Genomic DNA, 26,447 nt, shown 5'->3' with positions numbered 1-26,447 from the left:
CAAAAGCATTTCTTGTAAAAAACATAGTTCTAAAAAACTGCAATCCATCATCACAAGTTGTTCTTCTTCTTAGGTACTGAAAAAAAAATAACTCACAATCTTTTATTCATCCATCCGAGATTCATCATGCTCTCTAGATAGATGCATTGACTCTGTGGAAGGCACAGAGTCCGAATATGAGGAGGATGAGAGGATTCAGCTCAAAAGCCAGAACTGATTTAAGGTAGAAGAAGCAATGCCAACCACTTACAGCTTAGCTCAGAACTGCAATGTTTATCTACAAGGCAGGATATCTCTTCTTTGCTGTCTCAGACTGAGGCTCAAAAATACACTTGTCTCTCTTCAAGACCATGCTATACCTCCAGGCAGTAGATTAGGTGGAAATCAAGCAAGGAGGAGGGTCAACAGAACAGCTATGTTGGACTTCTGAAGGGCACACTTTGGCCTAAAGAGGCTGGTTGACAAGAGTTCCTTGGGAGATAGTTCTGAAGAGCCAAGGGGCCCAGGAAGGCTGGACATTCTTCAGGAATTAAGTTTAAAGGCGCAGGAGCAGGGTGTCCCCATGTGCCAAAAGATGAGCTGGCAGAGGAGAAGACCAGCCTGGCTGAACAGAGCTTTGGCTGGAACTCAGGGAAAAATGAAGAATTTACCACCTTTGGAAGAAGGGGCAGGCAACTCTGGAGGATTGTAAGGATGTCACGAGGTTATGCAGGGAGAAGGTCAGAGAGGCAAAAGCCCAGCTAGAACTCAGGCTGGCCACTGCTGTAAATGATAACAAAAATGTTTTTACAAATACATCAGATATAAAAGGAGGTCCAAGGATAATCTCCATTCTTTACTGGATGTGGGGGAGAACATTGCCACAAGGGATGAGGAAAAGGTTGAGGTACTTAATGCCTTCTTTGCCTCACTCTCTATAATAACAAGACCAGTTACCCTCAGGGTACTCAGCCCCCTGAGCTGGAAGGCAGGGATGAGGAGCAGAATGGAGTCCCCATAGTCCAGGAGGGAATGGTAAGTCACCTGCTGCTCCACTGAGACACGCACAAGTCTGTGGGGCCAGATGGGATCCACCTAAGGGTACTGAGGCAGTTGACAGAGGAGCTTGCCAAGACACTCTCCATCATTTATCAACAGTCCTGGCTAACTTGGGAGGTCCCAGAAGGCTGCAGGTCAGCCAATGTAACACTCATCTACAAGAAGGGCAGGAAGGAGTATCCAGGGAATTACAGACCTGTCAGCCTGACCTTGGTGCTGGGGAAGGTTATGGAGCAGATGACCCTGAGTGCCATCATATGGCACATGTACAGGACAACTGCCAGATCAGGCCCAGCCAGCATGGGGTTATGAAAGGCAGGTCCTGATTGAGGAACCTGAGCAACTTCTACAACAAGATGACCCACGAGGGAAAGGCTGTGGATGTTGTCTACCTGCACCTTACTAAAGCCTTTGACACTGTCTCCCACAGCATTCCCCTGGAGAAACTGACTGCTCATGGTTTGGATGGGTGTGCTTTATACTGGGTTAAAAGCTGGCTGGACAGCTGAGCCCAGAGTGTGGTGGTGAATGGAGTTACATAGAGCTGGTGGCCAGTCACAAGTGGTGTTCCCCAGGGCTCAGTATTGGGGCCAGTCCTGTTTAAGATCTTTGTTGATGATCTGGATGAGGGGATTGAGTGCACCCTCAGAAACTTTGCAGACAACACCAAGCTGGGCAGGAGTGTTGACCTCCTTGAGGGAAGGAAGGTTCTGCAGAGGGACCTGGACAGGCTGCATTCATGGTCTAAGGTCAATTGTATGAGATTTAACAAGGAGAAGTGCCGGGTCCTCCACTTGGGTCACAACAACCCCATGTAATGCTACAGGTTTGGGGAAGATTCGCTGGAAAGCTGCCTGGTGGAAAGGGTCGGTCTCTTCTCCCAAATAACAAGTGGCAAGGGAAGCAGAAACGGCCTTAAGCTGCACCAAGGGAGGTTTAAGTTGGACATTAGGAAAAATTTCATCACTGAAAGAGTGGTGAAGCATTGGAACAGGCTGCCCAGGGAAGTGGTGGAATCACCATCCCTGGAAGTGTTTAAAAAACACATATGTGGTCCTTAGGGACATGGTTTAGTGGTGGACTTGGCAATCCTGGGTTAACAGTTGAACTTGGTGATCTTAAAGGTCTTTTCCAATCTAAATGATTTTATGATTCTAAGATGTGTTCAACCCTCTTTCTGAGGCAGAGTAACCAGGAGCACAGAAGTCAAGAGACAAACAAATGAGATCCTGACTGTGTAGGGTACAATTTAGGGTATCTCTAGCAACCCAAATATTTTCTTCTTTTATTAAGTTGACTACTGCTCCAAAAATGAACGTAGTCCTTAGGGGAACCTTTGTCCACAACTTAAGCTAATACACTATAGTGTGTACTGGGAAAGGGAAAAGCTAAATGACTGGCATGTGCCCTCTGCACCAGATTTGTCCTCTAGCAGGGTGATGAGGCAGATAGCCATAAAGTCTTAAATGCCATTGCAAGATTTTCTGGAAGATGGTCATCAGACCCCGTCGGGTACAGCTCAAGGACATTCAGAAGAGAAAACAGCTTTTCACATAGGGTGGTAACTATCCTGGCGCTAGGCCCACACAAATGTGCTACTTTAGAGAAATCCCATAATGGGAATTATGTATGTCTGATGGTCAAAGGAATAGTTTTAGTGGGGTGAATAAATACAACATAAATCACAGCTATGGTCTTACATTCCTGACACCCAAGTCATTGCCTGATTTCATTCCATTTATGCCTTCTGTTGTTTGCTCACCCAAGCAAAATATGTGCAGAATAACTGTTTGCCATGCAAACAAGGATGTTTACAGGAGAATATAGATATTTGCTACACAGTCAACAAATGTTTTCCCTAGCACATGAAGTCATCAGCCATAAAAGAAGCAAAAGTGATTTATGATTTTTATGAATGTCAGTCCTGCTCTTGACATCAGTCCAAAAATAGGTTTCCAATGTCACGTGCTTTGTCTGGCTACCAGCCTCTATTTATCCACCCAGATCTTCAACTTTCAGTGAGTATTAAGTAGCAGACAAGCAGAACAACAAAATGTTTCAGCTTGGCTGGTTTTCCATCTATCACTGGCACACCAGTAGTTGAGCTGTCTGTGTACTGATTTTTCACAAAGAAGTGATTGCCAAAGCAGAAGGCTCTAATACAGGATAAATATGCATGTCATGTTCTGACACTAATGATATGATCACAAACATGGTTACCAAACACCCAAGTATCAGCCAGGAGACTTGCATCTCACAGATGTCTCGGGTGATCTTGTAGCCATCAATGTGTCAGGTTTCCTCAAGACAATGTCTGCTTGGTAAATTAATTTAGTTTTTAAAGCCTGTCTTCCAAAACAGGATTATTACATTCTTATTTCCCCATGATGCTGTAGAAATTTGAAGCAATCTGTGCATTCATCTTTTCATTACAAAGGACATCTTCATGATCCTGTGATTCCACCATGTTTCACTGTAGAGTCATTTAAAACACCAAATGCTTCTGTCATAAAAAAGGCTGACACCATGAAGGGGCTCATCTTTATTAATTTAGGTTGGTCCAATCAAAAAAAAAAAAAAAAAAAAAAGGCAACAGTGTTTTTACTTTGTGTTTGTTTAATTAATCAATACAAAATCTGTTACTCATAAATGGTGAGGTTTTGAAGAGCAACAGCAGAACTCATAGCTAAGAGCAGGCTACTTCTTACAATGACATTTGGCAAAAAGTATCCCTTTGCTCTTGAAACACATAGTTTTCTAATGAACTTGTTTCAACCCTTGCTTTGCCATAGGCTGCAACAAGGAAAAGCTTGAGTAAAAAATCTACCAAAATCAATTATTACACATTTCTTACTTTTTCTTCTGCGAGTTTGGAGGGTTGGCTTAGAAAAACATCTGTACAGTTCAGCACAGAATATAGTATGAGCTGGGAATGTCACATAGGAGTCTAACATGCTTCTACAAAGATCAGCATGAGACTCTTTATAGTCTGTTAAGAGTAGAGATTCATTTCATCTGCGCTGAGATGAGTAGTACTTCTGGTGCAACAGCAGTTTCCGAGAACACCAGGAAGTTTCTTGCAGATTAGAGGATCACTGCAAAATTTACTGTGACATATTGTCTGATGTGGATGGGTACAGTGCTTCAAACATTTAGAACGGAGAAATTATTTTTCGTATAAGAACCTCTATATTGTTAGCAGTTATAGTGACACCACAAACACCAATGTAGGTTATTTTTCATTATAATCTTTTCCTTGCGTTGCATTCCTTTTTAGCATCATCATGACTGAGTTAAGAATACAAGGTTTTGAAGTTAAAGGGGTTTTTTACATCTGCGAAAACTTCAATGCCTAATCAACAGTACCAAGTCTTCAGTATTTTAATACTTATTTAATAAATGAAAGCTTTTTATCATAATAAATTACTGGGTTCAATAATTTTAAGTTGTCAAATCAATTCCATCACTTAAGCCCTATTTGTAAATTGCTCTTGCAAACCTCGTTTGCAATATATTATGCCCAAGAGAGTAAGTAGCATTGATTGCTGGGATTGCAGTGGGATGCTGCATTACACACTGCCTTACAACAGCCTATGGAGCAACCAGCTCATCTCCAAATTACCAAACTTCCTTTCAGATTGATCCATTTATGTGTTCTAGATACAGTGCAGCCTGATTGGTTTTGCAAAGGAGCAAAAGGTACTAGTCCCAAAATGCCTTATTCAATATTTGACTTTCTTCAATGTAAACAGTGTAAACTGTAACCTGTAGCAAATGTTGACACTACAAGGTAATTAAGTACAGGAGAGCATTGCAAACAAAAAGACCATTAGCTCTTTGCAATGGAACTACAGTAATGCAGCAGTCAGGCAAGTTTGCTTAATTTTTTAATTTGAGGTGCTAACTAACAAAAAATGCCATCTTACGTAACAAAAAGAGGTCAAATGAATAAAATGCAGAAAAAATATTTCTGTATGTTTCCTTGTGTTATAAACTATGTTTTAGGAGAAACTCAAATAATTTATTGGTCTCAGTTCTGTTACAAATAGGTCTGTGCTTTCTAAGCATTAATACTGTTAACTTTGTTTCCAGCACTATCGCCTTGGTCTATACGTAAGGATTTTTGTAGATTTAGATGCCAGATATTTTCTGGGAGGTTTAGTAATAGTACATTCACTGTTTTTTGCTTTTATCATCCCTTTTACTCTTACTGCTCAAAATGTATTTTCTGTTGTTATTGATGTTAATAGACCTTGTGCTTTTGTAGAGGAAGAAAGAAATAATGCCCAGTCTTCCTAATTCTCTGTGTCAGTGATGTACACCCTTGGAAACTTATTAGCATATACAAAGCTAATTGAAATCCTTTGAACTATACAAATATTAGTACAACATTGATGGCAAGAAGATTTCTTAAAAATAGGATGAAAATCAGCTTTCTTCTACGATGTATAACATGTATTGTAAGACTGTGCATGGAAAGCTAACCAAATGCACTGTGCATGCCTACTGTAAGTAAAATGAGCTTTAAAATCAAACAGCTACCTGGAAGCTGTAAGATCTTGAAATGGAGCAGAAAGCAATCCTGTAGTGTAAAGGGATGAAAGCCTTTGTGACTACAATCTGCGGTTTAAGAGTACACATTTTGTGGTCTAAAAATAAAAAAGAGGTTAAAGCTATTCATCTTGTAGACTGGCAAAACTACCAATCTAAGCAAGTAATCCACTCTCGATATATTTTTGGAGAAGTAATGTTTCCTCTGAACTCCACTGACCTGGAGCAAATATAATGCAGGAACTGCTGGTTAGGTTGACCACACTGCTCCTTTCAGTTGTGATATTGCCAATAAAACTTAAAGACAAGCACTTGGGTTTAAAGGCCATCAAACACAACATTATTAAATGGAACATAAACAAGGTCAGCAGATTCTTGCTGGTCCTTGAAATTACATATGAGCTGTAGCAAAGGCCAGGAAGATGCCCTAAGCACAGACCCCATTAATTGGACTCACAGAATATGTCCATAATAGTAAACTGCTCCCTGGGGCCAATGGATACAGCAGAGTTCCCATCCACACAGCTACATTTCTGGTTGCCCTCCCTGCTCAAAATAGGATGGGTACAACAAACTGCCTGTTGGGATCTGCCCCAGCCCATGGTAATCCATAAATTGTGCCAAGCCATTGGCTGGGAGAGTTATAATTGCACAGGGCTGAAATTATGATAGGGACTGGCTGACAACATAATGGTACATAGGATCAGTGCTAGAGTTCAGATTTGTGTTTTGGCCTTTTTCAGTATATCAGCATAACTAAAACTTTTACAATTTTAGAAGAGAGTATATTACTGTAGATGTAGCATCAGCCCTTTAACCCACAGACTCCAGACCAAAACATTTGCAGCTATCTGATCTTGTAACAGGACCTTTGTTATAATATCTTCAACAGTGTGAAAGGGAGAGAAATTCATCTCTTTAAAAAGCTGTAGGTTTTTTTTAAGAATTTAAACAAGATCCTTTGTTCCAAGAAATGTTTTTACAAATATCGACTTATATCTGTAACTTCAGTCAAAAAAAGTACCTAGAAACAAGTACAAAAGTACAAATCAGATGTGGTGATGTTCATGAACTCAGTGCCTAAAAGAGACCCGTGCAGATCCGGGAGTGCTGGTGCCCACGCTGTGACTGCAGGGAGCAAAGGAGGCAGTGCAGACCAGAACTGGGACAGCTGGCAAGCGATGCCCTATAGTGCTAAAGATAGTCAGCACGACATGCCAATAAAAGTGTCATGTCTAAAACTCAGTCTCTTACTCTATTTTTGACCTGCTAGCTATGTCATTCACAATGCAATTCATAGGCTACTGGAGTTTTTCCTCCTAAGGTGAAATTTCAGTTCATGTTCCCTGCACTGTCTGTACCTTTTGTGTCAAGCCACAACTGCCACTTCACAAACATCCAGCTCAGAGGTTTTGGACTGCAGTCTGGCATCTGAGCTCACAACACTCAGCAACTCTGAAAGTTGCCTTGCCCAAATCCCCTATTTTTAGGTTTGTACAAAGCAGAGAAGTCATCAGGGAAAAGGAGAACAATGTGACATCTGTACCACCAAAGGCCTTCTCAGACAGGACACCAGGGACTTCTCCTGACCCTCATTCCTGGAACGAGTCAAAACTACTAAGGCTGGAACATCAACGTCTTCTTTTTCTTACCTTCCAATCCTGAGTCTAACTTCCCTGTCTATCCTGCCACTGGTTGTGGCATAACCTCTCCACCTGCCCAGGGCCCTTATGTAGCTACTTTATAGAAACCACTCAAGTGCACCATACGTGGAGAGGTGGAAGGACTGGGGAAACATATGTATCCACGAAAGCCATAGTGCCTATTGCATTTACTGTATGTTGAACTTTCTCTCCATCCTCTTCTTCCCCACCATGTGCAAACACTTCATAGGTGGGCACAGCAAAAGACATTTCTGTTACAACAGTCAAGCTCCTGTTTTATCAAGCACCTTTTCAATTATTCTGCAGTAACAGACTCTTTCTTTTCCTCTTTTTCTTTCTTCTCATCTTCCTGATGACAAGCCAGTACACTTTGTCATTCAGAAAGGAAAATCTTCAGGTCAAGAAATCTGTGCTCATGAACTGCTGCATATCAAGCTTCTTAGCTGTTTGGTAAAAGTAAGAATTATGCTGGTCAGGCAGCAGTGGAGTAAATCAGCCCACATTCAGGGATTCACAGGAACGGGCATTGCCTCATGGAATGACTACAGCTATTATTGGTAATAGTCTTTCAAGAACTCTCACATTAACATTGTACCATGGCAAGTAATCTAAAGGACCTTTCAGGATGGTCATTCCAACAATAAAAGATACATAAAACAACTTTGCCAAAATGCAGTCATGCATGTCCTGAAATGAAGTATCAATCTGTGGAATTGCTCTGAAAGAAGATAACTGACTAATGTCCTTGACATCAGGTTTCCAGTGCTCCTAGAGCCACATAAGAGCCTATTGCAGTCCCAAATGTCTTCTCTATGAAGGTCAACTGCACTGTAGCGCATTTATGACCAGTCGTTTTCTGTGTAGTTTCCAGAGAAACATTCGAGCAGACTGTGCATTTTTTCCTCAATTGGTTATTCTCAACTAAAAAAATGTTTTAGAGATCCTGAACAATAACATAGCCCTTGGGAGAAAAGCTTCTCTGCATTAGCCATCCAGTTGACACCATGAATGATTACATCCAAGCATAAAATTTAATGAGATTTCTACAAAAATGAGTGACATCTGCATAGCACTCAGGTCCTGGCTAAGTGTCATACATTTGTCATCACTGAGGCTTTTGTCTTTTATTAATCCGCTTTCAAGAATGCCTGCTGTTGGAAGTGGAAATGCTTTCTAGCAGTCATCCTGCAGACTGTGTAAAAGCACACATCTCAGAAAGCATAATGACACATTGTCATGCTAAGGAATGCATTTAGGAGGTTTAAAAAACATGAAAGAACTCCAACAACAAAATATATTAAAAATTTAGCAGGAGATATCTGCATAAATATATTTCAAATCCTTTAATATAAGCAAGATGCTTGTTCTTTTGTCTATAATACAGTGGCTACAAACTCTTTAACAACATTTGGTGTGCACAGAAGAAATACTGTCATAAAGAAAAAGTACTAAAATATTTCCCTTTAATTTTGTTTGTGCTCAGGACCACGATATAACTCTGGGCCTAGGGCTCCAACCCAGGAAAAGCGTATGATTGTATCAAGATCCCAGCTTTCCTTTAAACCTTCCCTCATGGCTACAAATAAAAATTTCACTAGTATTTTCCTACATCAACAGATAGCCTGAAACAACAGACGATAGAGATTGAAGATCACCCTGTTTTATTAAATTAGCCCCAGGACTTGCTATTTTGAGATGAAGGCCTGACCTGGTGCTTCCCATCAAAGAACAGAAAAATCTTGGCAGGAAAGCAGGAGTGCAGAGGATACATCTTTCTGCCATGTTTTCTTCCAGGAGGAAAAGCAAGACCTTTCAACTGCAAATTAAGGTGGGACTCCAAAAGGCCAAGAGTCACAAGGTGTCCAAGAGGTGGCACCATCTTACCCCAGCACCATTTCTGACTCGATGAAAGGCACTGACAGTGGCAAAGTCAAGCCTGCTGAGCAGGCAGGGCAAGGGAAGAGGACACGCTCCCAGCACTGAAGCTCCTCACCACCCATGGAAGTGGAAAAACTTGTTCTTCTCTAGTGCAGAGCTGTACCCTGGGCTCCTGGGAAGATGACTGCAGTGTGTTGTGGAGACAATCTTCTTCCATCATACATCCATAGTACTCAACTTTATTGAATTCCTTCCATTCCTGAAATGGAGGGAACTGAATCCGTTCAATTTCAGACATTTGTTTCTCTTTTTTTGTTGCTATTATTTCTAAATGCCATGTATTTCTAAGAAATTAATCTCAATTAGTTGCTTGTAGATCATTGCCAAGTAAACAGAGGCAAGTGAACAGCGTAAATTACTTTCTCATTTAAAGAATTGAATGTCTCTCTCTCACTCTGAAGCTATTGAGCCCAAGTATTACAAAAACTCTGATCATACTGTTGTTATAGTTCATGTAAACATACTTTTGTTGAAGGCACGTCAGAGGAAATATAAAGCTGTTTGCAGCTGCAAATGACAAAAAATCACAGCAACTAAAAATACTTCAGCTGATGGAGGTTTTTTAGCCTTTGATACTCAGTTAAATTTGTTTCTACTCATGGACTAAGGATTCTGGCCAGCAAAAGATTTGATTGCATGAAACAGCACAGAAACATAATAATGCTAAGCTCAGTAATGCAGAAATCCTGGCTACAATTGCGACTTCAAATGGTGGCACCAGACCCAAGTGTTTGCCACCCTGGTCTGCAGGTGCAGAGCTCTGACAGATCAGCAAGTGGGACTGCACCACTCACCACAGCTCATGGGAATGGAAGGATCCAAAGGACCTGCTCCACTACAGCTTATGATACATGCAAACAGCATCAGGCTCCCACAGAAGTGTAGCAGCAATTGCTTTCTATTAATAAAGTTGTTTCCATCATCACCTTTCCTGCAGTTTCATTTTGGGAGGAAGTGTCCAGTAGTACATTTCTGATTTTACAGTCCTTTGTCTGTGTAGGAGCAGAAGCAAAACTTCACCCTTCAAGAACAGGAGGATGGAAAAGAATCAGAAGGGTCTTGGATGCCAAGTAAATCCAGATTTGTCATAAATAATTATAGCTATTAATAATATTAATGTTTTACAGAAGTATTAAATCCCGTCCTTCAGGACTTACGTAAGCTTTTAAGTATAAGAAACCACAAGAGAGATGCTTATTCTGCATTTATGCATAACAGAGATGCACATTTTATCCTAAACAACTAGTTACAACAACTGTGGAAGAGGATCCTGAACCAGGAAAATTTTGCCTCTGACTTAGTTTGACAAGGGTGAATGCACAGTTTTCAAACACCAGTAATATCAATATCAGGAAGAATTAAAGAAGAAAATTCGGGTAGGAATGGGAAATTATAGTCACATTTTTCATTGTAAAGTAACGTTTGTTACCAGAGACCTCACTTGTTGGATCAGTCGCATGGCCTTTATAAATGGTGATTAACATATTCTCATTTGGTGCAGCTAAATGGAATAAATAATCCTTTAATTTCTCGAGTGAGAGGTTGTTGTGGTTTTTTTGTTTGTTTTTAATAGAGCTATAGCAATTATCAGCCTTCACAATATTTGAATTTGGGTCTTGTTTCGTTTATAATAGTTTTCAATTAAACAGTTAATGGACTTCCAGCAGAAATCTAATCCAGGAGGTTTCCCTGAATGAGTGAATTTGAGAAAAAGGATGAATGCTGTATCTTTGACTCAGTTATTAGTAATATTATTGTTCTCCAAGTAGCACATCCACCTGTGCTTCACTTTGATCACTATTTGTCTTTCCTGCTGACAAGTTTCACGCAAAGAGAAAATGTGATTGTGACTGTGCAGTCTAGCCTGGATGCTTCTTAAAGTTGCTCTTTTTTTCTTTTAATTTTAGGTTCAGAACAATTATAATGGAGAATTTTCTTTTTTAATCTGTTTCTATTTCTAGTTCTTCTGCTGTCACTCTGACAAGTTAATTGATACTCACCCATGCAGCATTTAAAGAGTAGAAATAATCACAATTTACCCACAGAAATCATGGAAATGAGGTATCTCCATGATGTAGTAGTGTGCATTTTAACCCTTATATTTCATGGATAGTGAACTCCAACGGGTCCCTACAGAATGCATCTCCTATATTAATGCTGCTCATCCACAATGGTGGTGTGGTCTGTTTGATTATTCCACTTTATTTCTAGGTCCTCCTGGTCCCCCAGGGGTTGTAATAGTGGAGGAAATTACAGACACCACAGCAACACTCTCCTGGAGTCCTGGGGCAGACAATCACAGCCCTATCTCCCTCTACAACCTGCAAGCACGCAGTCCATTTTCTCTTGGCTGGCAGACCGTAAAAACAGGTGAGAGACACTTTCAAACAGCACCAGTAGACTGTTCAAAACTCCTGCTCTTCACAATAATAACCATCTGCAACTGCAGGAACAGACACTCTTAAGAGAACAATGATAAATTAAAAGCACTGATTTTTTTTTTCTTTTTTTTTTTATTCTTTTCACGTTACTTAGCAACAGCTCTGAAAGGACAGCACAAAGACACCTGCCATGATGCATCTGTGAATAAGCAGAAAGCTCTCCCCTATATCCTTTAATCTGTGCCTTTTCAGGGGTACCACAGAGTACCAAAAACCTAGCTGTGATTTCCGACATACTAGATCCTTGACGTCCATCTTTCTAATGGCCATATTGTATCACACAGTCCACTTGCCATTGTGACACTGCATTTAAGCTTCAGATGTCTGAGTGACCTACACATTTCTTTGCCATCTGCAGTTCCAGATGTGATAAGTGGTGACATGGAGTCTGCTATGGCTGTCGAGTTGAACCCTTGGGTGGAGTATGAGTTCAGAGTTGTGGCAACCAACAAAATTGGGACTGGAGACCCCAGTGTACCATCACGAGTGATCAGAACCAACGAAGCAGGTAAGAAGAGGATGGAAAGGTTAATTTTCCAGGACTACCAGAAACAAGAAGTTTTTTAATATTGTAATAGACCTATGCTCTTCTCCCTGGTATGCATCTGTGTGTTCAGTTATCACTGTTCCAGGGTGATATTCTTTGTAATGGGGAGCCAGTTTATTTTAATTACAGGAATATTATTTAATTCACAGAAATTTCAAGTAAAACCATTCCCTGCTTTCTTACTCCATCTGGGCTGCCTTTTCACCCTACACTTAAGCCATTGCTACCTGCCCTCTGGTAGGCTTCTATAGCTCTTTGATTACAGGCTGCTTCTCAGTTTCTTCAAACAACTGCTCCCAAGCAGCCTCTCACTCCTTATTCTTCAAAACTCTTCTTCTTGAAGGTGCACAGATTTTTTTTTCAGCAAGATAGGGAAGCTGTGGGAAGTTACTTAATTTGAAATACCTTGTGCTCTAAGTGTTTCTTTATCATGTACACTCTACTATGAACTGCTATTGCATTTAAAGAAAACTGATTATAATTCTGACTGGAATGGTACTGTGGGAGCCCAGCAAAAACGTTTTGTATCCTATTTGGGTCTCTTGAAAATTTCAGTGGTCTTGGAAAGTTTGGAATCATTGACAGTAATTGGGCAGAATGAAGAGAGAAAAAGGGTTGGGAATCTGAGAAAAATCCCTAGGCAGCTAGAGAAAGACATTGTAAGAGGCAGAAAGAGACAGGGTTTGAATAAAGCCTCAGAAGAGAACTGCATCTCAGAACACTTTCAGATTATTCTTCATTCTTCTTTGTTACTTAGGAGGCCTAGAGAGTTTTGACTTTGTTTTGATGTTTCTTAAACTGAATAATTTGTAAGTGGTTTATTGATCATACGCGATAGAAGAGTGCCAAATTCAAAGATTCCACTTGAATTTGCAAGTATAACTGATTTTGTAGTTGTAAATATTCTGGATGCATACAGCAGCTGTGTTGCACTCTGTCTTCTCATTAAGGGAGACTATAAGAATTACAAGTGGCAATGCCAAAATGTGTCCACCTTTCTTCTGAAAAAATATTCTTACCTTTAAGATACGTTAATGTTGTGCCTCAGTTCCATAGTTCACCAGTATGTGTGTATGTCACCCATAAGCATTCACAGCAGAATGTTCAGGCTGATTTTCTTAGACAGAACCACAGAATCAACTCAACAATTGGGGCTGGCGGGGATCTCGGGAGGTCTCTAGTCCAGCCTCCCACTCAAAGATGTGTAAACTGACCCCAGAGCAGGTTGCTCTGTGTGTTGTCCAGTTCAGTCTTTGAAACCTCCAAGGAGGTAGATTGTGCATCTCCTCTGGGCAACCTGTACCAGCTGTTAACTAATCTCATTATGATTTTTCATTCAATATATCCAGCAAGAACTGCCCTTATTTCATGTTATGACCTCTGTCTTGTGCCCTTCCACCCTGCACCACTATGAAGAGCCCATCTCTGTCTCATCAATGACCTCCCCATAGGCACTGGGAGCTGCTGTTAGGTTCCCCAAAGACATCTCTTCTCCAGGCTGAACAAGCCCAGCTCCCCCAGTCTCTCCTCACAAGGCAGGTACTCCAGCCCCACCATCCCAGTGGACTCTCCTGAACTTGCTCTTGTTGATCAATGCCTTTCTCATTGTGGCACTCAGAATTGGATGCACTATTTCAGACGAAGTCTAATAAACCTGTCTTCAGTTGTAATAAGACATATTTATTTACTTCTGTTTTAAATAACTGTGTAGTTGCTAGCTGATATTAAATTTCACTGTGCAATCACAGAACTGCACTGAAGTGATTTGATTTCCATTCACGCATGTGGAAGGACGCTTCCTTTCCAACTCTCCCTCCCCTCTTCTTCTGCAAGCTCCCCACAGTGTGAAACTCAGTAATTTTATAGCAGAAGCTTCATATGCTACATACTTTGTTCCATTAAGAAAAGGAGGAAAGGAAAATTAAATAAAAAACACGAGCTAGTTCAATCTCAAATTATTTTTTAAAAAAAATATTTCACCACCATCATTCTTTCATTGATTTTGTACAATATTTCATGTGCAGTGAAAATTCTGCTGGACCCTAATGTTTGAATGGCTTCCCTATTTATTCAGGTGGTACATATCAGAAAGGACACAAACATTATGGAAAAAGTTTATCCTGTAATAGGTTGCACCCCTGGGAATACGTTCTTTCCCATTTATGAATATGTTCCCTGTTTTTGAAAAGATGGTTCAGGATTTTAATCAACTGCATGTATTGAAGCTGTGGTTGAATGTTTTTCTCACAAGTTGAAGTTTGAAAATGTTACATTTCATCTAGCTGTCACAGGGTTTGGGTTCCTTCTTCTTCTTTCCCAGTGTTTACCAAACAAAGGCTGTGTTTACTAAAACATATTCCTACAGCTCTAGTGAACATCTTCTTCATGCACACCCATCGTGAATATTCCTTTGGAAAACCATTAGAATCCTACCTCTGTAAAAAAGAATTGATAAATCATCATAATGATCAGTAAAAAAAGAATAAAATTGTGAGACAGACAAAGCATGCAGGGTGCAGTGTATTTTCACCCAGTGATTGGCATTTGTTGCTGGGTAATAATCCACTATTGCTGCCACAGAAGGAGCAGAGTCTTTAACTCAGCTGGCAATGATCTGTACTCCAGTGCATGGGTCTCCTCCTGATAAACACTGCTGTAGCTGATACAAATGCAAGTCTTTTTGAATAACAAATCAGTAAGTTATTAGTTCAAATAGGAAAAAGACCATACTAGATGTTTACTTGCACTTTCAGCTTCCCAGTTAGGAATACTTTTTTGCTACCGGAGTTACAGCTGCACAAATGTCATGTTAGAAGGAGTGTTATGTAGCATGACATTGAAATCCAGACAGGTGCCAGTAAAACAACTTAACAGCCTTTGGAGAAATTGAAGCTGAATTTATTTGGTGTGCCTGCTTAACACAGTGTGGTAAAGCAGAAGTCTGTTACCATCCCCTCAATTTCAAAAGACCTTTCTTTAAAAAAAATTTAGTTTCTGATTCACTTGTGAATTGGTTTGGGGTTTGTGTGGGGTTTTTTTTGGTGTTTTGGATTTTTTTTTAAATAAAAAAGATTGATGCAGTCTCATTTTCTTATTCTATAGAGGGAGTAAGAAGACAGGAGTTACAATAAGATGTAACTTCCCATCTAAGATGTAACCTTTGCAGGTTAGAACCTGCAAAGTGTTGTAAAGTCAGAACCATAACACAATGGACTCTGCTTTAAACAAAGAACAGGAAGAAAAAAAAAAAAAAAAGAAAAAACAAACAAACAAACCCTGTTACACATAATTCTTTGCAAAATAACGTGTTGCTTGTAATTTTTATGGCACTCTTAGAATGCCAGAGGCTTCATGATCTTTTTCATTCAGGCAGCCACTGTTCCCTGATCTCCAGATATTCCTGAAGGCCAGAGCCTGTTTAGCTCTGCCCTCTGAGACAGCTGGCAGTGACTGCAGGAATTATCACCTCTGGCACAGTTTTCAGATGCCAAAGTCAAACAGACAAGAAAACTAACAATAGGTTTCATTGGGTTTCATATATTGTTTTCCAAATTAGCACATTAATATCTATCTTAGTGTACCCAGTGATCCTTTTCTTTTTTTCAGAATCTCTCCATTACTATTCCTTTATCTGAAAGCTTCAAGGGAAAATCTCTCAACATGGGTTACAGTTCTAGTACCATAGAACTCAATTCTGAGAAGACATGTATGTGAAAGGACGTTATATTTCAGAAAGGACATGGCATCAGCCTCTCTACTCATGACCCAGGCACAGTAACCTGGCTATTTGCAGTAATGTCAGATGTGACCCACAAGTGAGAACAGGCAGGCTGCCCCTGCGCTGGGTACAACTACAGAACCATCAGTCTCCCAGCAGAGAAGGTGACTGTGTCTCATCCTCAGAAAGTTGAGGTCCCCAGGCTGAGCGGTAGCTGTTTAGACAACCCACAGAGGCAGCAAATGTGTGATTCTGCTGCCATTCTTTTATACTTTAATGGAAACCAGCATTTGTAATTTAATGGAACAAGCTAATTTGACTGCAGACTAAAGTCTTTTTCTCTCCCCACACCTCACTTATTTTATCACTTCTTCCCCAAGATAGTAACAACATTTTATATTATTCCATTATCTAAAAATACCCATAGAAACAATAATCGGGATGGTGTAAGGAAATCAACAGAATAATAAACAGATTTCCACTTGCTTTAATTTTCTAATTAAACCCTAATCTTGTTACTTAGCTCATATTTAGTTAACATGATTGCTTTTCATAGCTACTTTCATCGGAATGGATAATACTGCAATTTTCTGGCACATCTAACTTATAGCCAGCTGCTGCATTTCTGTCAGTTCTAGCCTTGATACATATTTTACAGGTCCACAAGGTGAAAAGAGCCAATAACATGAATTTAAACATGTCTGGCATTCCACTAAGGCAGTCGGGCATTTGAAGCCTGGGGGCAAAGCATCAATTACGTTATCTATTCATGGGGAAACATGGGGAGAGAGAAATTGAGTAGAATTAAAGTTTAACCTGCTAATCATGCATGCAAACCTGATTCTATGAGGTAACAATGCACTCTGTTAGTAGCAGATTGTACACAGGTTTTATTTTTAATAAGTCCTTATTTACCATTAAGTTGCCCTTATTATCCGCTAGAATTTCTTCATAGCATACCAAGAAATGCCTCTGTCCCAGGAAAAAAGTTACATCTTTTACACTGGCTTTGCTTTCAGGTTTTTTTGTCGTTCGGAGTTGTGTTTTATTTGTTTGTTGACCCGTATAAAAGAAGTTTCAGCTTTTGCTCTGCAAAAAAAATGAATAACCCGCTGTATCTGAGACATTTGGAGATGATTACAAAGGCTACTAAGCTTTTATAGAAAAAAATGCTTTTCCATAAGGAAAAACAAAAAGAGAAGAGAAGGTAGATGGTAACCATTGAGTGCATGGGTATATTTACATACAATAGGCTATTAACACACAATATTGCAGGCTCAAACTAATATGCAGTATATATTAACAAAGGATCCAAATGTGTTTGCTACTAAAAGACATAACAAGAAAACTAAGGAACTGGTTCCTTGGCATATATGCCACAGCATTTGAGATTTCAGTCCTGTACGTGGTGATATGGAGGTTATGCAGACTGAGTCCTGCAGCCACACATGACACTGTTATCAGTGAATAGAACTGAATTCTGTCTTCTACTAAATTACAAATATTAAAAATACAGAGGAAGTGAGAACAACGAAAATGCTGATCCTGAGACCAGCTGGGGCATCGCTGTTTTCTAATAGTTGAATACAGTACACCACCCGCTTCCGAGGTGCTGGCACATTTTACATTTCATTCCTGAACAGATGAGATGTGAAATGTTTTCCTGGGAGGGTGAGAACTTGAGGGCTGGCCTTTCACACAGTGAAAGGGTTTTCACTTAAGAACCCTCTGTTTCCCAGATGTGTACTGCAGGAGATTTATACAGATATATAGATACATAAAGGAAAACAACCAAGAAGAAAAAACGGCTGAATGTGTTGTTGCTTTGGTCCTTACATTAGGAAATTCTGCCAAGCTGGTAACAAACTTTTCCCCCCTGTTCATACCTTTTCCACAGCTAAGAAGAGTTGGTTTTCAAACTACACCTGTACTTAAAAGATACAAAAAGCTCTAAAAGAAATAAATAACTGCAACTGTACCGTGAGCAAACATTTTCTTAAGGACCGAAGCCAAGTTTAATAATTCATCTCCCCAAAAAGTGTAACAATGTCAACATTTTGTTTCATTTTGCTTTATTTGACACAATGTTTCAGAATTTATTTAAAAATAAATCCATGTGGAAAATATCTCAGGATTCAAGTACAGTTAAGAAAGACCTTGTGATTAAAGTACAGAACTGGGATTTGGGAAATCTGGACTCAATTGCTTATCAGAAAACTTTGTAAATTTGGGCAGCTCACGTTAGCATTTCTTACTCTAAGAACAGGAGGTTAGTAAGGGGCTTGCTTCTCTTTGTCCTCCCTCTATCTCACCTATTCAGACTGCAAAATGGAAGGACAGGGACTAAATCTAGCTACATGTTTCTACAGCAATACTATAATCAATTATAATCTTGGCTGATAAATACTTTTTTTCTGCACAAAAATTAAGACACGCTACAAAATTAAGAACCTGTCATATCTCTTTGCAATAAACAAAACACACAGAACTGGGAAAAAAAATATATTTCCTTGAAAAGACAAAACAGAAACTTTAAAATTATTAACTATTCATTCACCAACTTTTAAAAAAAATTATTTACAAGGTTGGAATGTTAAAAAGAGAATTAACTGGTTTTCAAGTACTTCCAGTTTTTCCAGGTTCATTGCAACATTTTCTTTTCCTTTCTATAAGGAAAGGAATCTAGAGCTAAAGCAGTTTAAAAGATTTTTTCAGTTCACTCACTGAAGTAAAAATAAGGAGAATTAGAAGTAAAATAACAATTTTGGATACAAATTAAAATCTCTGACAGTTAAAAACAAAATATCCTCATTTGTCTTTCCACTTTTGTCTATTTTTATATAAAACTGAAGTAAAATTCAAATTACACCTTTTTTAAAAAAAAACACAAATGGCTATGTTTCATTTGTTATAATATCAAAATGAAATATTTAATAATTGTCCATATTTTGCCCAAAAGTGAGTACCCAAAACCTTTGAATGGGCTTATCTTTACATTCTATCAGAATCTACAGTTTTCATTTTAAAAAAACCCAGAAAATCCATCAACCATGCAGAATGAAGGGAGAGGGATTTTTAAATCTCTGAACCAAAAACTTAATTTAAGCACCCTGAAGCACAAAGCAGTTTTCAGAATGTTGGACATAGTGGAGCTCTGAAAGAAAAGCTAACATCTACCCGAAATGTTCATGGTTTCATAGCTATGGTATTACCACTTTGAAAAGCTTCCCCAAACTTTGCATTTAAATATAGATTTAATATATATAGGTGGCAATGTCGGCACTTTTCAGCACTTTATAACCACTGCTCCCATACACAAAGCCCTCAGCAACATCAGTTCTGTGCATACACTTTTTCCTGAAGAACAAACACTGCTTTTCATGCATATGTAGCTTGTAATGATAACAGACATGCAAATCATTAAACAATTGGCCGTGGCTTCATGTACAAGCTTTACCCTTCCATATCTTTTTTTCTTTTTCTTCATTTCCTTTCCCTTTCTTCATTTATATTTTAAGCATGTCATCAAACTCTTCATAGGATGCTGAGGGGTACATTTATCATGCTTGCTCTTACAGAAAATGTTAAAGGGGTTTTTATTTGTTTGGTTTAGGGGAGATAAGTTTTAATAGTGTTTAATTTCACTTTCATTTTCAGCATGACACAATACTTCCAAAAAAATGGAAAACAATGAGAAACAAATCCTGCTGTTTCTGTTCAAAACAAATTCCTGGCAAAGCCATTCCAGGATTCTTGTTTGTTTGCCTTAAGTGGAGGTTTCAACATCAGTGTCCGACAGCATACAGCCCTTATTTACTATGAACTACATGCAGTACCGTTTCTTTCAGGACACAGTTTTTAGCACTGTTTGCTGTTCGCATTATTACAACAATGGAGAGACCTGACTTTTAAGTCCCAACCTTACCAGTGGCTGAAGAAACAAAACAAAAGAACCAACCTGATCCCAAAGAACTTACAGTCTAAGAATTAAACAGGGGACAAGTGACAAAGGATAGCTGGCAAAGGGGCTAACAAGAAGGCTTTAAGCAGAAATACAAGCATACGATCAAACTAAGCATAGTCATATTTTATAATCCTAAAGACCAGTTTTAAGCCAAGGAGCAAGTAGTTCATTTTCCAGTAGATGATGTTCTCTCATCTTCTCATTACATGAGACATTAACACAGCAAAAAGCTCTTTGCTACTAGTTGAGGTGTATTTATTCAGAAGAAACAATACTGAATTTTTCAGCTTTGACAAGCATTAAAGAAAAGAGGTCCTAATGTCCTTGTCCTCCAAGCACATGGATCCTGTGTCTGGGAGCCAAGTTTAATCATCATACTTGCATATTTGATGCAAGTGCATCTTCATGAGTGTCACTGCTAACAATTAACAACTTAAAGATTGGGAAGTCACTAATTGCATGGCAATAAACTTAGACTATGAGTAAGTAAATTCAGATATAACACTGATATAAACTTGATGCTGCTGAAAGGGTTGATAATATATAACCTCGTTGCCTGGCAAAAAATGTTTTCTTTTAATAGTTTTCTTCACTTAACAGTTACTCATTTCAAAATGCCCCCCTATAACTGTGTATTATGTGCTTTGGTGCAGTGCCGAGAAAATTTATTCCTTTGACACATTTATTCTTTTAATGGTTATTCATTTGACAGTTTCACTGTGTGAATGTATATTTTAGTTTGGTGCAAAAGAAATTCATCGTTTTGACAGTTTTATTCTTTTAGCGCTTATTCATTTAATTAGGGCTTCTGTCTGCAAATCTGTTAACAAGAACACTCTAGAAAGAGGACACTGCAGGTTAAATAAGTCCATCACACTGGATGCTTCAAAGAAGTGCTGCATGCTTTCTCATCAGTTATGTGGCACCTACATAAAAACTTCATTTACCTTTATAAATTACCCAAAAATGTCTTGGAAAGGCAAGAGAAAAATGGATGTTAAACAAGGTTTAAATATGCTCCATTAGAGATGGCATCATAATTTTTGCATGTTAATTTACTGGCAGATGATTCTTCATCCACATCTTTTCACTGTAGAACATTCATCCCAGTGTTGCACACTGATTGTTTTTATTCTTTGGGGTTTGGATGTTTGTTGTTTTTTTTTTTTTTTAATCCAGAGGGCAATTCTGTTTCTGAAAGAAAAATGTGATTAAATTATTGCTATGTAAAGATTAGGTCTTAGTTTAAACCAGTTCACGTCTCCAGTCAATAGAGTCCAAACAATTTTTCTTGCTGTTTAGACAGTTGTCTTTGGATGGAGGGAACCACCCCAAAGCTCTGCATCCATTGGGGAAGAAGTCTGAACTACAAGCTCAGCATGGATACCTGGTTTCCCACTAGCTAATGTTAAACTGCAAAGCAATTAGATCATCTGATTACACAGAAGTCAAGAGCTTTCAGCAGAAAGTAACTATAAAAGTTCTCATTTAGCATGTGGGGAGGGAGGGAGGGAGGGAGGGAAAGAAGGAAGGAAGGAAGGAAGGAAGGAAGGAAGGAAGGAAGGAACGAACGAAGGAAGGAAGGAAGGAAGGAAGGAAGGAAGGAAGGAAGGAAGGAAGGAAGGAAGGAAGGAAGGAAGGAAGGAAGGAAGGAAGGAAGGAAGTCGAAGGCACTGTGTTTGCCAGATAAACCCAGGTTTACTGTAGAGAGATGTTTCACACATGAGAAACCTCCCCTATCAGTCTGGTAAGAACTACAGCTAAAAGGGCTCATTTCCAACAGTGTATATCAGAAGAAATTCATAAGCTTTGTGGGTTTGCATCATTTATGAGAAAAAACAGAACTGGGCTTATGTCCTCTAAAGAGGAGTTCAGAGTTCAAAAAGACATTAGACAAACAAATTCTAAAATTTTATGTGAACTTCCAGGACCTAGTAAAAACTGCACTTTTATTGAACTTCAGCTGTTAATGATCAACATGGGAAACAGAGAGGACCATGTACATTTATTTAAAGGTATCTTTATTTGTATAGTTCAAAGGCACAATGCTACTCAATAAATAAGCTAAACAGCATGCAATAAGGCCTTAACAGTTACTGCCTTACACCGCATTTCTACCAATGACCTATGTGCTTCTGTAAGGAAGAGTCTCTATCTTTGGATATATTTAATCAAATAAAGAATACAAGCATTACCTGCTCACAGTAAATAAACTCAAGACATTAGTCATTTTAGGAGCGCCATTAGAGGCACTAAGATAAAAAAATTACACAACTCCAATGGAAGAATTAAAATTTGGGGGTTTACAAAATATGATAACCAAATTCACTCTGATGATGATACTTTCAATTTCTTTTAAAGAATTTCATCAGCTGCTCATATGTGCTTTTAAAGCCATGATGGTGGTGTCAGTTTTTAAAGAACTGGGTAGTACTGCTTCTAGCATTTTGCAGGAAATTATAAAGGGTGTTTAAGGATGATTACTTTAAAATTTCTGAAAATTGGATGCCTGTTAAAGCATATAAGAATAGGTCTACAATTACTAAAACATTATAAATCACTACTGACCTGAGAAATAGTAGAGACATATTATTTATGTCCTAAGATTTTACCTGGATTCTGAAATATGTCAGGTTTCCTGGTATCTGATTTTGATTTGTATATTCAAAAAATACAAATGTTTACAAGATAATTCCTGTTTTATCTCTTAGATGATCTGTACATTGAAGTTTTGACTAATCTGAAGAAGGCATAGTGTTTAAACAGCTTTTTATTCCAATATTATTTTTCTTATCAGCTTACGCTCTGCTTGAGTTTACCAGCTTGACTGTGGAATTCTGTGAAATGAAAGCAAATTTTCTTTACCACAGAGTGCTGTGTTTGTTATTTCTGTTCTGATTTATCAGACTCATGTCTTCTGCAGCAACTTATTACTGTGGGGAAAACTTCAATAACTTGGACGTTTTGTTTTGTTGTTTGGTTTTTTTTTTTCCTTTTCACTCACAGTGCCAAAGACACCTCCAGCTAATGTAAGTGGCAGAAGTGGAAGGCGACATGAATTAGTAATAGCATGGGAGGTAAGGGACTTTTCTGATTTCATGTTTACTTCTTTGAGGGCAAAATAAAGAGTACTGTACTGGGGTTTCCTTACAGCAAACCTTGGCAAGACATGAAAACAAAGTACTGTTCTTTAAAGATGTGTTAAACTTTCAAAGTGATGTGCATTTTCACGTGGTTTGAGCAGAGGGCATTATGGTAACAGCTCCAAAGTTGTGCTAATTCATTAAGTCTTCCTCCTGATCTACTGCTTGGGTTGACTTAACTTTTCTGGATCTTATCTAAATGCTAAACCAGGTGAAATAATAGTTAAGGGAACAGAAGGAGAAGCTTATAACTTTTTTATTATTATTTAAATTAAGAAGCAATTATTTTTTATGTATTTCATAAAAATATAAAACTAAAGACCTGAAATCAACCTGTATTTGAGAAGATATTTGTGATGCAAGATGCAACACAGCTGTGTGACCATGCCAGTGGGCAATTGGATGAGTGGGAGTTACCTTCTCTGCTAACCATAAATAACACAGTAGAACAGAGACTTTTCTTGAGGGATTTTCAAAACTTCTAGATTCATTATGAAGAGTTTCAAATTCAAAAAATATATACACACACAACACCAAGAAAAATGACATCAAGTAAAGACATGGGGGTTTAATGAAAGAAGTTTTAGTCTAGTCAACTTGAGGAGATATTCAGATGGCAAAAGACACACAGAATTCTGACTGACTGCTTAAAATGGCAAATTTTTGGACATCTAAATAGGCTGTCTTCTGTTGGCACATCTGCCTTCTCCGACACCAGCTACCTGAGGCAGTTGAGACAGATCTGATTTCAATTTGCTTTATAGTCTATTACTATGAACAGCAGCATCTCTCCTATTGGGAGAGAACTTGCTGAATCCCAAACAAAACCATCAGGTGGCTAGATCTGTATCTGATGTAAACTGGCTTAATCGCAGTCCTTAATATCATATATTAGTATGTAGTACTCATATTAACTGTCTTTATAGTGCTCCCCAGATGATTTGAATGGGAGACTACTGAAGTGTGTTATATCTCCCTCTTTGTCAAGGGTTGAATTTTCCTTCCAAAAGAAACCATAGACCCATGAGTGTCCCATCCTGCAATACAGATAAAACACACAGTCATGAATTAGCAATTCCTACAACACAACTTTCAGGATACACCGACTTTTTACCACAAAAGCCAGGTGATGCTTTTTCTCTTCTAGCTAAGGACTGCAAACTGCCAATAAGGCAGGAGGTGTCAAACCTTCCCCTTTGTTTCTGATTAGCTCCTTGTTTCTATGAATATCTAATGCTGTTCTTCCTAGTGTTAATACTTTCAGCGTACTTTTGTTTCACAAACTTCTTAAACTTCATAAAGTCACTAATCAAATTAAGATTACAAAAACATCATAGCATTTCATCTGTGTAGAACATAAATTGTGAAGTGGGCATATTTACATTTTTTAATTTAAAGATTTTTTTGATTGAAAATTGTTTGAAAAATATAGTTTGAAAGATTGCTACCATTTCCAATTACAGTCACTGTCTCTTCAAGAAATGGTAAAAAGATAGAACAAAACACAAAAACATGCAATTAAAAGTAAGTGTTGGAATTTCTGCTGAAGAACTTATCCTATTGCAATGGATAACACTTGAACTCACTGCAGATTTCTGTGGTCTGTGGTGTAGCCACTGCATTTCCATAAGGCACAACCACAGTGTAAATTAGCATAGCTCCAGCACAGTTGGTCTGTGCTTTTGCACGATCCAAAAAAGTTGTATTGGACTTACACAGGCAATAGGAATTCGACAAAGTACTTTGAAGTCTGAAGAGGTACTGGGATGGTATATGGGTCTCTGGGAATTCAGCAAAAGACTAACCAACCTAGGCTCCTGGATTATACTCAGCAGGTTCAACAAAATTTTATTCACACAGCTTTAATCACAGACTGTGCATTTAGCATTTGCAGTGAAATTCAAGGCTTCTGCTACTTCTCTTATATTTCTGGCTTTTTTTATAATGACTGTCTACTGCCAGCTCCATAAGTATTGCAAAGAGATGCCAGGCTTCTCCTTTCCAACTCAAATCAATAGTTGACAAAGTCTGTCTTGTTTTTTCCTCCTCTGCCTCTAGAGTCATGATTATTTTTTTTTTCCCTTGGATGCACAGTGCACAGCTTCAGAAAGATGGGCAGAGAAGGTGTCTGTGGGTGAGGTGCCTGGTGGTGAGACAGTCACTTGCAGTGTGGAGGAGAGAGGCTTCGGTGTCCCCTGTGCCCCTGCTCTGATTCAGATGTTCATTAGCTGCAGATCTAGGGTGGGCATGTGAGGCGAGGGAGTTTAGACACCCTTTTATGACATTTTGCATAGGCCTAATATGCTCACAGCTGTTAAATATAACCTCATTCCTCATCTAGTCCATTGACTTTACAAGAAATACAGGCAGTAAATTAGCATGAAAAATTCCATTCCTTCAGCTGGACATGTAAGATTTAGCTTTTGCTCAGCCTCTAAACACCTAAACCCCTTTGCTAACTGCCTGCTTGTGGCAGATGTGTCCCAATATAAGAGGCTAATTTCACAGATCCTCTGAGAAAAGAAAAGCAAATGAGATTATTTTTTTTTCCCACAAAGACTCAGTTTGACAGTTAGAACAACTAGATTTATTACATTATAACCTAAGTCTCAAATTGATTACTAGACTTAAATCCCTAAGTCTTGACACCCTGTTTGGATACAGAAATTAGACAGGTTAGCACCTGAAACCCAAGAGTCCCACTGTAGTTCAGTGTCACTCACATCGCATTTTAGGAACCTTTAACAATATTGCTCTATATTTTTAACATGGTCACTGGAAGGGGTTATTCCATTGATAGACCACTGGTTAAAGCGTTAAACACAACGAGGGAGATATAGAAGAAAAAATCTTTTGGAAACCAAGAGCTCGTTCCTAGGACAGTGGCCTAACTATATGGTTCATTAGAAGAGGAAACCCTTACAAGGTTCCTCTTCAGAAGCAATTGTCCCTAGGCATGATAAGTAAAATCTCAAGGCATCACCCTCACACAAGCAGCCAGATAGATCATGGTCAGCCACTGACTGACTGCTTTCTAAATTAGTAAAACTATGTCTAATCATTACCTGAACCTTACTTTTTAGCCAGTGTCAGAAGAGTTTCAGAATGGAGAAGGATTTGGATATATTGTAGCCTTCAGACCCAATGGAACACGTGGCTGGAAGGAAAAAATGGTGACATCTTCAGATGCCTCAAAATTCATCTACAGAGATGAAAGTGTGCCACCACTGACTCCCTTTGAGGTGAAAGTTGGTGTTTACAACAACAAAGGAGATGGTCCCTTCAGCCCTATAGTGGTCATCTGCTCAGCTGAAGGAGGTCAGTTCAACATGAAGTTAACTTATATGTTATGAACTATATTAAGCTGTTTTTATATAATATGTCCTTTTATATCATGCTTTTTTCAATATAAAATATCAAAATTCTTTGCAGAAGTGCCAAGT

At 38.7% G+C, this 26,447-nt stretch overlaps 1 protein-coding gene across 5 annotated transcripts in view; it reads left to right on the top strand.

Moving 5' to 3' along the window:
* Nucleotides 1–26,447, top strand: part of CNTN5 (contactin 5) — a 674,696-nt gene that overhangs the window by 622,064 nt on the left and 26,185 nt on the right. For 4 of the 5 annotated variants that reach the window (XM_040584291.1, XM_040584293.1, XM_040584289.1 and 1 more), the window contains 4 exons: nt 11,403–11,561; nt 11,991–12,140; nt 22,868–22,938; nt 26,088–26,322. In XM_040584291.1, coding sequence (XP_040440225.1) covers nt 11,403–11,561; nt 11,991–12,140; nt 22,868–22,938; nt 26,088–26,322 — 615 coding nt within the window. The remainder of the gene's footprint in view (nt 1–11,402; nt 11,562–11,990; nt 12,141–22,867; nt 22,939–26,087; nt 26,323–26,447) is intronic. The other variant, XM_040584292.1, reaches the window with a different exon arrangement.

Source organism: Falco naumanni, chromosome 2 (genome assembly GCF_017639655.2).
Source record: "Falco naumanni isolate bFalNau1 chromosome 2, bFalNau1.pat, whole genome shotgun sequence".
NCBI lineage: Eukaryota > Metazoa > Chordata > Aves > Falconiformes > Falconidae > Falco > Falco naumanni.
This window is presented reverse-complemented; position numbering and strand designations above follow the sequence as displayed.